The following is a 12,557-nucleotide window of genomic DNA, read 5'->3' on the forward strand; positions in this document are numbered from 1 at the left end:
GTTTCACTGCCTAGGAACCTGACTTCCAACAATGATGAACTTTAAAACTTCTTTGATTTGTAACAGATTTGCAAAGTTTAAAGCAGCGGTCTCCAGCCCTTTTGGCACCGGGGACCGGCTTCAGGGAGGACAGTTTTTCCACGGTTGGGGGCAGGGGGGAATGGTTCAGATGGTAATGCGAGTGATGGGGAGTGATGGGGAGCGGCAGATGAAGCTTTGCTCGCTCGCTGATTCTTGCTTTGTGGCCAGGTTCCTAGCAGGCTGTGAACCCCTGCTTCAGAGGATTTAACATCTACCAGTTTTTCATGTTTATGAGAAATATTCAGGTAAATGTTGAAAGAGTCACGTAATATAATGAAAGAAAACGATCAATTTGTATAGTGTCAAACATACAGAAAAAAATTCTTATTAGAAAGAACATGTTTTGTAATGGAACAAAAAGGAACCTTCTCAAACATGTTGAACAAAGATCTTGGCATTTAATTGACCTCTCCCCGCCCAATCATTCATTACTAGTGTTTCTGCAGTTTCATTTTTATCACCTTTTGTAAATTAAAGGCCACCCCCTGCCCGCCCCGCTTTGAGATCAGGCTCACACGTTTTATTGATTTTTTTTGTTTGTTTATTGGCCTTGCCATGTGGCATCTTAGTTCCCTGACCAGGAATTGAACCCATGCCCCCTGCAGTGGAAGCGTGGAGTCTTAACCACTGGACCACCAGGGAAGTCCCTTTATTGACTTCTCTTAAGAAAATTTAAAATCTGGACAAAGATTTTTTTTCTTTTTTGGTCATACTGTAGAAAATGGAAACGTATGACGTATATTTGAAACAAATTGAGTCAGATTGAGTCTATAAAAAAAGAGTCTTGCCCTTATGGTGCAGGAGAGATTTGCATAGCAGAAGAATCCAAGACTGCGTTTCTGAACAAAATATTTGAAGTTTTTATGTCTGCAACATTTGAGAGTGCCTTTCCAAGACCAAGTGTGCCACTTGTCATCATTCAAGTGAAATGTTTTGTCATTGCTTAAGTTACTGTCCTCTCTTGGATTCAGGAGTTTCACAGCAATGTGATCTGGCTGGCAACAAAATTCTTTTTGCTGCTAATAAAGCTTTTTTTTTTCCCCTTCCCTCTTCTTTTTCTGTATTTCTTTCTGTCTGTGTGACTGTCTGTATTTAGGTGGTCAATACAGTTATTTAGGCCATTTGGAAAGGAATGGCTGATGAAAAGTACATTATCTTATTCAGTAGTGATTGCTGAGGAAATTGGCTTTAGAATCAGTAACATAAGTGAACCTAGAAACTTCTTATTTAAGAATTCTACTTTTTTGAGTATTTTAAGATAACCAGTTAGTACTATTTTTTTTAAAGTTCCTTTAGTAATGATTTTAAGAAAATCTCAATGAATATAATTATTATATTTTAGCAAGTGAAATTTTTCATTTTTATTCTTTTCCTCCTTTTGCCTTAGAGCTTTAATATAAGTATCTGGTAACCTTTAATTTTGCTAATCAGTTTTGATGTGGGTCCATTTGTTGGGAAGCAAATTTAAGCTGTGATGGAAAGCATATTTTATTGAGTTAGTATGTAGAAATGTATCTTATATGATATCCCTTCTGTTTCATGTTGCTTACATTATCAGTAAAAGCAGAAAACTGCTTTCTCTCTTTTGTAGGATACCACATATTTGACAGCTGTGGAGTTCTATACTGATTTTTTTCCCTCTTTCCAGATACTTTTCCGTATATACCATATATCTAAGTATCATAAGATTTATTTATTTTTGTGAATTCCTTGACTGTTTAATACTCTGGTTTCCAAGAATGTTTCTTGGAGAAATGGTATGATGGTTTTAATTATTAACCATGACCTGCCTGTGTGCATTTTTTGCTTTCTGATAGTGACGTCAGGATTTGTTTATATGAGACTTGGCTAATTTTCCCTGATCCTGAAGTGTCATCTCATCAACAACAAATAAGGCTTATATAAAATTACTTGCATTATCTGAGGTTTTTGATTAGGCATTCCTTGTTGCTGTAATAGAAGCATTACCAGGAGAAGGAATTCTGGACAAGGAGTGGTGGTAAATACAGAATGTTTTGATTCTGATCAGTGCTCTTTTTGTGCCTGTTAGAATTATATAATGCTTTTTTTGGTCAAACGACAAAATTAAGCCATTGAGATAGTTTAATTCCTTAAACCATTTTCCACTTTTTTCAGTTTTCATTTTACTGAAATTATTTTCATTGGGATCATTTCTTTTCCATGTAAGCTTTAGAATGAGGAATTGATTTTGTAGTCTCTCTGTTGTTGTTCACATCTAGTTTGTCCCTGTCAGATTTTAACCTATTGTAGCTTTTGTAGGTTTTATTTTATGATAATTATTATTGCCAGGTCCAGTGTTCACAAGATCGTTTTTTAGTCATTCACTAAGTTTTGCTAAGCATTTTAGCCATTATTGGTTTTATTTTTTCTTGTGTCCTCTCTCCGCACTTCTTAAACTTAATTTCCCCCAGTCATCTGGTCAGGATATTAGTGGGGTTAAACACAATCACTGTACAAAGGAGAATAAAAGATCTTGTTTCAGAAGCAGTTAAGGCATAATTTACTTGGTAGTCTGCATGTCAGCATAACAATAGTATGGTCCACTTTTACCAATGGTATTCTGAAGTGAATGAATTACCAGTGGCTTTGTTCGAAGTTGGAATCAGTTATGTATTTAGAAGAGTTTGCCAAAACTAATCATATCTTTGTTTGCTTATACTAAGGAGTTGTGCCTATCCCTTGTATGGAGAAAGGGGCAAGCTGATTTGAGACCTACTTGCTTATTTATTTTGGTGCTGTGGGTATCTCTTTCAAACTTAGGCTGCTTTGTAATTCTTGATGCTGTCAGTTATTCTTCGCAGGGGTAAGGATAAAGTGCGTGGCAACCAGTCCGAGTGCTACCTTTGGTCTATTAATACTGTAAAGTAGTGATTTGAATGTCTATGTTAAATCTGTTTAATAGAAGGAACGTTTTATGGCTAAAAAGTATGTTTACTGAGAAGAACATAACTTTTGGAATGTTTTTTTTTTTTTTATGCCAGAATTAAAGCCCTTTTCTAGGGCTTTAAGATTTTTTTTAACTTAAGTTAAACCTAAATTTGGTTTAAAATTTATTTAAATAATTGATTTTGTTAGGTGTGATAATGGCATTGCGATTACACAAGAAAATGTACTTTGTAGTGATATATACTGATGTATTTAGAGGTTTGCTGGGATTTGCTTTGAAATACTTAAGAACAAAAGATGGGTAGATGAAGCAAATGGGGCATAATCTAGATAATTATTGAATCTGGTATACATAGGTATATGAAAATTAATTATACTACTTTCTGACTTTATGAAACTACTATAATAAAAAGTTTCACCAAGCTAAGAGCATTAAAAAAATCTGATATTAAATATCTTAGCAAATTTCTTGCCAATATTTATGTATTCTCAGAAATTCCCAGAATGACTGTTGTGGTAATCTAAAATGAAATTTTAGTCTCAAATTATAATTGGGTGATTTGGGGTTGGGAAAAGTGAAGGAGAGGGAGAATAAAAAAGGAATTAGTAACTTCTATTAAAGTGAAGAGTAAAAATGAAATTTAGTCTTTAGTATTTTTAGGGTCAGTATAGCATCATTTAGTATTATTTAAACAGGCGCACATAATATCAAATTCATTTAGTTAGAAGACAACTTGTATTAATATTATGTAAAGGAAGATAATTCCTGTGATATATTGCAGATTAAGGATTCAAGGCAGTGCAGTGGGAAAACTTTTTGTCATGAACTATAAATTTTTAAGGTCTGAAGATGTGTTTTGAGCAAGTCTTTTTGTACTTGAGTGTGAAACTATAGCGAACATGATGTAAGCTAAAGCAAATTAAACCTTTCCCCAAATACTACCCAGTTTTTATAGCACAGTCTGCCAGTAAGTGATGCGCTTCCGCTTAACTAAGATTGCCCATCCATTTTACTTTCTAGTATAAGATGTATATTTACAATTTTAAAAGTGTTATCTGACATTTCTTAATTTTGCAGGGAGGAGTTTCCTTAGGGACATGTAGTAAGTATATGGCTAACACTTACCCCAGCTCTAAGAAGCCTCTGAACTTTTTCTTTGTTCCTGTATCACTGGAGCTGCCTTTGTTGTGAAGTGTAAAGAGAACCCTCTGGGACGCTTTTGAGGGTTAGGATACTTAGCTGAGTGCATAAAACAAGTTTGCTTATAGGCATCTTTAATGATAGATTAAAATTTCAAATATTTGTGTTGAGGAATGGTTGGGCAATCCAGTAGGTAATATGAGGCCACATAGTGGAAGTTCTTAGGAACTCAGTGGTGGTGGAATTATGAATCAATAAGTGATAGTTTTTGTGTTTTCTAACCTATTTTCAGTTCTTAGTATTAGGCATAGTCTCCTAAAATCTCATAGAAGAATACACAGATGTGGAGGGTGTAAGTCCTTTAAAGGTGTTTGGTACCTCCCGGGAGGTTTTGATTGACATGACTGGTGAAAAGAAAATCAGTGATGGAATGAAGGCCAGAAGAGGTAATCCTTACTTATCACTTAGCTTGTACAGTTTGCAAATCATTAGGGCTTATAAAATGATGACATTCAAATTATGTCATTCTTCATTTATTAGTTACATTATTCCCATAAAGAGAAACTTCTCATCTGTGATTTGGTTATTTGGTGGTTTAGTTATATATAGGTAAGGTAAATCAGAATAAATACTTGCTTCTTGCTCTTTATTTACCAGTTTTCAAACTAATGAGCTGGTTCACTAGCGTCTGATTTTTTTTCCTTTTTTTAAATGAACTCTAGAGATTTGAACATTTTAGGTGTGCTTTATATTCCATTGCATTTATGCATGCTCAGATTTTCTCATCTTTGGTCACTGGAAACCTCTTAGGTTTGCTCATGAGTCCCTTTAATGTTATCCGGATCTTTGATAGTTTCCTTGCTTTCCGGCATAAGGAGGTAATCAAAACTCATCTCGTCTAACTTATGCCACCGATCTAGAATCAGCCATTTGTCCAAGAAGCTCTGATTCCTTTGAACAAGAAATTGTTTTTCAACATGGTTATCTGAGTTCATTGCCACTGTTGCCACGCCTTTTCAGTGTATAGTGAGTGCTAGGAAATATGTACTTTTAAGATGAAAACATGAGTTCATACTGATAAATCCAATTGAAATTCAGGACTACAGGATTTTTTACTTTTCACATCTTATGACTTCCTTCCTCCTACTAAAAAAAATATCTAGATTCTCAAGGACATCAACATTTACTTTATCCTACAATTAGACACTAACACTTTGTAATAACTATCAACACTACCACCAATAAATGTAATTTCCGAAAACAAAACAAGGATGTAACGTTATAGTCAATTTTCTGTTTTAAAGTCATTTGAAGTAGTTAACTGAATAGTTATACCATCAATTTGATAAGAAATTACAGTTTTGGTACATTTTACTTTTGATTTGTAGGAATTTCCTTTAAATTTTTTAGTTTTGTTATATAATTATGTAAAATATTTACATGGTTTAAAAGTTAAACGCTACCAAACAGATTAAACCCAGAATAGTGTAGTGCTGTCCCTTTTCACTTTGTTCAGTCTCTCCTTCCCAGTAGATAACGTATTTCTTTTTAACCTTACGGTTTATCCTTTTAAGCGTGTACACATCTCTCTGTATGTATTAATATCCCCTACAGCCTTCCTTAGATTAAGTCAAGGGTACTTTAAGGGATTCCTGTATTGGGTAGAAAGAAGGTTGGACTCTTAGAGTTGTACAAGCATCAGCACGATATGATGTTAGAACATTTTAATCACCCCCAAAAGTTCCATTGTGCCCATTTACAATTAACCCATGCTCCTGCCCCCGGACCTAGGCAATCACTATTTCTGCTTTTCTGTCATTTTTAGACATTTTATATAAATGGGATAATACAATAATGTACTCTTTTGCATCTGGCTTTTCACTTAACACAGTGTTTCTGCACTTCATCATGATTTGGCTTGTACCAATAGTTCTTTTAATTGCTGAGCAGTATTCTTTTGTATGAATATACTACATTTTGTTTATTCACTAGTTGATGGACATTTGGATTGTTTTTGTCTATTATGAGTAATGCTGCTATGCATATTCACAAACATCTCTTTATATGGATGTATATTTTCATTTGTCTTCGAATAGGCTCCTAGGAGTAGAGTTGCTGGTTTGTATGGTAAATGTTTAACTTTTAAAAAAAATAAAAATATTTTTGGCTGCATTGGGTCTTTGTTGCTGTGCGTGGGCTTTCTCTGGTTGCGGCGAGCGGGGGCTACTCTTCGTTGCGATGCACGGGCTTCTCATTGCGGTGGCTTCTCTTGTTGTGGAGCACGGGCTCTAGGCGCGCAGGCTTCAGTAGTTGTGGCACCCAGGCTCAGTAGTTGTGGCTCACGGGCTTAGTTGCTCTGCGGCATGTGGGATCTTCCCGGACCAGGGCTCAAACCAGTGTCCCCTGCATTGGTAGGCGTATTCTTAACCACTGCGCCACCAGGGAAGCCCTGTTTAACTTTTAAAGAAACTACCAAACTGTTTCCCAGTGTGATTTTCCATTTTCTATTCCCACCAGTAATATTGAAGGGTTCTGATTTCTCCACATTTTTGCCAACTCTTGGTATTATCCCTCATTTTGAGTTTATCCGTACTAGTAGGTGTGTAGCAGTATGCCATAGTTTCACTTTCCTTAATAACTAATTATACTGGCATATTTTCATGTGCTTATTATATATTTTCTTTGGTGGAATGTTTATTCAAATCTTTTGTTCAATTTTTAAATTGAGTTGTCTTTTTATTGATTTGCATAAAGTGTTTTTAATGTATCATGTTGTAAGCCCTTTATCAGATATACAGTTTGCAAATATTTTTTCTCAGTCCATGGATTATCTTCTCATTTTCTTAATGGTGACTTTTGAAGCACAAGTTTTTTATTTTGTGAATATCCATTTTACAGTTTTCTTCCCCTTTTGTGCATTTGATGATGCATCTAATACTGCCCAGCCCGAAGTCATGGTTTTTTCCTGCATTTTGCTTTGCTTCTGAATTTTAGCTCTCAGATTTATATGTGTATGATCTACTTTGAGTTAATATTTGTGTATATTGTATATGTTTATTTTTTGGCATTGGGATATCAAAGTGTCTCACACAGTGTGTTGAAAATACTCTCTTTTCCCCTGTTGAATTATTTGGACAATCTTGTCAAATAGATCAGTTGACCATAAATGTAAATTTCTTTCTGGACTCTCTATTCTGTTCCATTGATTTATGTACCTATCCTTTTGCTATTACCATACTGTCTTGATTACTATGGTTATGGAAGATTGTAAAGTTAGTAGTGTAAGTCCTCCAACTTTTTTGTTCTTTTTCAACATTATTTTGGCTGTCCCAGGTCCTCTGTGATTCCATATGAATTTTGGAATCATTCTGTTAATTTCTTAAAAAAAGAAAAAGTCACATGGGATTCTCAAAGGGATTTATTGAATTTATAGATCAACTTAGGGGAAAATTGCCATCTTGTGTGAGGCCTCTCTGTCTAACCTGAGCTTGTGTAACCTCAGGCTAGTAAGAGCTGAGCTGTTTGTCCTCCCCAACTGGCCAGCTTCTGACAAGTCACTTCCAGTGATAATGCCTCCATGTTTATGCATTGTCTTCTGTACTAAGTGGAATGAGTCCCCTTCCATCACAGCAGCTTCCGGTTCTCACAGGGTAACAGTGATAGAGCTGGGTGGTAGGGTAGAACCTGGGTAGCCCCGGAGCAGAACACCACAGATTCCCACTGTCCTTACCTGAAATCAGTTTTTCAAACATAAATGCTTCTCAGATGGTTTTATGTCTTTGGTTGTGAAAATGACTCTTTGTCAAAAATTTTCAGGTTTATAGTTGCTTTTAAGGGAGAGGGTTTGCTGATTTCGCTAGCTATAACCAGAAGTACTTTCTGTCCCAGTCCTAAATTATGTAATGTATATAAGAAAACAGGTGCTGCTTTGAGTTAATTACTATTTGTCCTGAATTGGGAACCAATGAGCAGTTGCTTCTTTGGGGAGCTAGTTGTTTTCCCCTTTTTAATTCATATGTATAGATCATTTATAGTTTAGGAGTTATATCAAGTTGGGGGATCACTTTCACTTTTATACTATATTGCTATACTTTGGATACTTGTGGTTCATGACCACGGTCATTGTGTATTCTGTCAGAAGAATTTGAGCCCAGTATTATACTCTGTTGTTTTTTTTTTTAACTACATTTAAACACTTATTTCCATTGTCATTGTATTTTGATTTTCTATAAAAGAATTTAGTAATATTTCCTTTTTTAATAAATGAATATAGTTCTTTTCCATCATAACTATATTTTGGTCTTCTCTTAGTTTATGATTGGTATATAAAACGAAATGGTTTGAAATTGTACTTTTTTCTATGAAGATGCCATTGTACTGAATGATTAATGCCCTCAAAGGATGTTTAATGGGGGCAGGGACTAACTCTCTCTTGCTCTTATCTTTTTCCCATGTCTAACACAAAATAAACAGTATGACTGTGCTCAGTATGTTGTGGCATTACCAACAGTTGGGTTAGGTTGAGGTCCCAAGGGTTGTAAGCCTAGTTTGTGCTTTTAGTGACTGATCACCACCTCTTTCTAGCCTTTGGAGAAGAGAATAAGAAAGTGGACCAGAACATACTGATTTGGGGGAGAAACGCAGACTGAGGAAGATTCTGTTTGAGATAAAGGAATGGGGAATATGGCATGGAAGTGAAGTGAGCTATTGAGTATTTTTCTGTTTCCTGTAAGATACATGTTTTGTTATCTGGTCTGGTGAGTTTACTCCATCTTAACTTTAATAGATTACTTATAATCTCAACTTCAGTATATGAAATTATAAATTTATCTTACTAAAATCTTTGCTTTCCTCCTTTTTCCCTCTTAGGACATTTGCTACAAGATCCTATTGCACCCACCAACTCCACCTGCCAACACTATGTCTGCAAAAGTTGTAAAGGCAAGAAAATGATGATGAAGCCTTCATGTAGCTGGTGCAAAGACTATGAGCAGTTTGAGGAAAACAAGCAGTTAAGCATCCTAGTGAACTGCTACAAAAAACTCTGTGAATATATAACACAGACTACATTGGCACGGGATATAATAGAAGCAGTCGACTGTTCTTCTGATATTTTGGCTTTGCTTAATGATGGATCATTGTTTTGTGAGGAGACGGAAAAACCCTCAGATTCATCCTTTACTTTGTGTTTGACACATTCCCCTTTACCTTCGACCTCAGAACCCACAACTGATCCTCAAGCTAGTTTATCTCCAGTATCTGAAAGCACCCTCAGCATTGCTATTGGCAGTTCTGTTATCAATGGTTTGCCTACTTATAATGGGCTTTCAATAGATAGATTTGGTATAAATATTCCTTCACCTGAACATTCAAATACAATTGATGTATGTAACACTGTTGACATAAAAACTGAGGATCTGTCTGACAGTTTGCCACCTGTCTGTGACACGGTGGCCACTGACTTATGCTCCACAGGCATTGATATTTGCAGTTTCAGTGAAGATATAAAACCTGGTGACTCTTTGTTACTGAGTGTTGAGGAAGTACTCCGCAGCTTAGAAACTGTTTCAAACACAGAAGTCTGTTGCCCTAATTTGCAGCCCAACTTGGAAGCCACTGTATCCAATGGACCTTTTCTGCAGCTTTCTTCCCAGTCTCTTAGCCATAATGTTTTTATGTCCACCAGTCCTGCACTTCATGGGTTATCATGTACAGCAGCAACTCCGAAGGTAGCAAAATTGAATAGAAAACGATCCAGATCAGAAAGCGACAGTGAGAAAGTTCAGCCACTTCCAATTTCTACCATTATCCGAGGCCCAACATTGGGGGCATCTGCTCCTGTGACAGTGAAACGGGAGAGCAAAATTTCTCTTCAACCTATAGCAACTGTTCCCAATGGAGGCACAACACCCAAAATCAGCAAAACTGTACTTTTATCTGCTAAAAGCATGAAAAAGAGTCATGAACATGGATCCAAGAAATCTCACTCTAAAACCAAGCCAGGTATTCTTAAAAAAGACAAAACAGTAAAGGAAAAGATTCCTAGTCATCATTTTATGCCAGGAAGTCCTACCAAGACTGTGTATAAAAAACCCCAGGAAAAGAAAGGGTGTAAATGTGGGCGTGCTACTCAAAATCCAAGTGTTCTTACATGCCGCGGCCAACGCTGCCCTTGCTACTCTAACCGCAAAGCCTGCTTAGATTGTATATGTCGTGGCTGCCAAAACTCCTATATGGCCAATGGGGAGAAGAAGCTGGAGGCATTTGCTGTGCCAGAAAAGGCCTTGGAGCAGACCAGGCTCACTTTGGGCATTAACGTGACTAGCATTGCTGTGCGCAATGCTAGTACCAGCACCAGTGTAATTAATGTCACAGGGTCCCCAGTAACAACGTTTTTAGCTGCCAGTACACATGATGATAAAAGTTTGGATGAAGCTATAGACATGAGATTCGACTGTTAAATCAGTGGGTCTTTAAACCTACCTCTGGTAGGGAAATAGCTACAGTTTTACGGCAGCTATGGTTTTGTTGGTTTAACTTGCCGGAGCTCCTGCATATAGATCACTTGTATCAAGTGTTTTCATTGCTAAGTTATATGTGTTAGTGTCGGGGAAATAGTTTGCAGATAATGGAGGAGTAACCCTACAACTATATGTCCTTAGTTCTTACAGAACCTCATAGTTTGAGAACAAATGCTGATGCAACTGATTTATACAAAACGAACTTTGGCAAGGAAAATAACATTAACCTCACTGTTTATGGTCATGCTTTGTGCATAATCAAAGTTTATGATTAAATGTAAGGAAGTGGTATCTAGTCAGTCCATAAAGATTGTGCTCATATTTTGTGAAAAAGTAGCCATTAGTTTGTTCAGGAGACTCAGTGCTACCTTCAGATGCCATTGATGTTTCTCCTGTTGAAAAGCTGATGTGTCCAGCTCAACCTTTGTGCTGACATAATACCATTTCTAATCATGAAAATTGGCTACTGGTGTATGTAGCAGTTCTTAAATCAGCAGTATTATGAAAGAAAATTTGCCCCTCATTAGAATGTTGAAGAAATCTGTCTTTTAAAAGTGAACAAACTGAAATTCTGTCAGACTGCAGATGTTTTTAGCTGTTTATGCCACAAAACTCTTCTGAGTTGATCCCCATTTTTAGTTAAGTCTGACTCATTTCTAGGGAAAAAAACAAATCCTTCACTTTGAGCAATGTTCTAATAGGATAAATGAAGTGGAGAAGAACAGTTCTATTCTGAAGGTAATTGAATTTAGACTATGGTATGTGACAGAATTTTTTAAAAAATTATTTAAATGTTTTATTTAGAAATTGGGATTTATTTAAAATAATTTTAGAATAATGCTCCAAAAGTTACTCAGATTTATGCATTATACCTATTGCCATTGGCCACTTCAAAGTGATTTTCATTTCCTCTGTTTGCCACAGACTTCATTTTGAATATGCTTTTTTCTTTCTTTCCTTTTTTTTTTTTTTTTTTTTTTAGGGTGCTATTCATTGTGGAGACTTCTTTATAGAGGCCTAATAAAAATGCCTTTTTATGAAGCCTGTGCATTTAGGAGGATATTCTTTAGAATACTCTTTTGCATGTAAAGCACAAACTATGTTTCAGTTTAAATGCACTTCTTCCCTGTAATTTTTATGGGGGAGATAAGTGAGTCACAACATTCTGTTGAAGGGAAATCTAGTCAGTTGCTTGAAAGAGCACAGCCCAAATAAAACAAGGACTGACTAGGTTGTAAAGAAATGACCTTATGATTTAAAAGAAGAGTTGCTGCTTTGACAGTGCTTATTTAAAGAAAAATACTGCTGGAAAATTTTCAGTTTCTACTACGTTCACCATCTCTCCTGAGATCTGACATATGTTGAAGTTATGTTTTGATTTGGCACACAGCATTTTCAATGATGGTTACTCACCTAGTACAAGACATGGAGAAGAAACCTTTGGACACAGAGCAGATGACACCTTCTGTTTTGTAGTGTATCCTGGTGTCATTTTCTGTGAATGTGGTCAGGTAGAGTTGTTTTTGTTGTTGTTGTTGGGGTTTTTTTTTTTTTTTTTTTTGTCTCTTTTGGTGGGTGGGGGTGGGCTAAAGCCATAGGAAGAAAAATGTGATGTATGTGTCCAGTATGTACTATTTTGTTTTTGTTTTGCGAGAAGAGTTGAACTATTTTTGATAACAAGAGTAAATGGTGGAAAATGCTTCTTAGTTGTCTTGTCTTTATTTGCTTTCCAAGTTTCGGAATTTTATTTAATTCCTCTAAGTGTTAGCAGTGTCTTATGAAACATGTATTTGCCTAAAGTTTGTAACAATTTTGTGTTGGACGCAGATGCCCTGCTATATAAACTTGTAAATCTGTTCTTTATTCACTAATGATCACTGCAAAAATGACTAGAAATGAGATTGTAC

At 36.0% G+C, this 12,557-nt stretch overlaps 1 protein-coding gene across 1 annotated transcript in view; it reads left to right on the forward strand.

The window, feature by feature from the left end:
- MSL2 (MSL complex subunit 2) overlaps nt 1–12,350 on the forward strand; it is a 36,307-nt gene extending 23,957 nt beyond the window's left edge. Inside the window, exon 2 of the mRNA XM_029214925.1 lies at nt 8,999–12,350. Coding sequence (XP_029070758.1) covers nt 8,999–10,590 — 1,592 coding nt within the window. The 3' untranslated portion in view covers nt 10,591–12,350. The remainder of the gene's footprint in view (nt 1–8,998) is intronic.
- Nucleotides 12,351–12,557: the final 207 nt, after the last annotated feature.

This window comes from Monodon monoceros, unplaced genomic scaffold (assembly GCF_005190385.1).
Source record: "Monodon monoceros isolate NGI ecotype Baffin Bay Population unplaced genomic scaffold, NGI_Narwhal_1 Super_Scaffold_11, whole genome shotgun sequence".
Lineage (NCBI taxonomy): Eukaryota > Metazoa > Chordata > Mammalia > Artiodactyla > Monodontidae > Monodon > Monodon monoceros.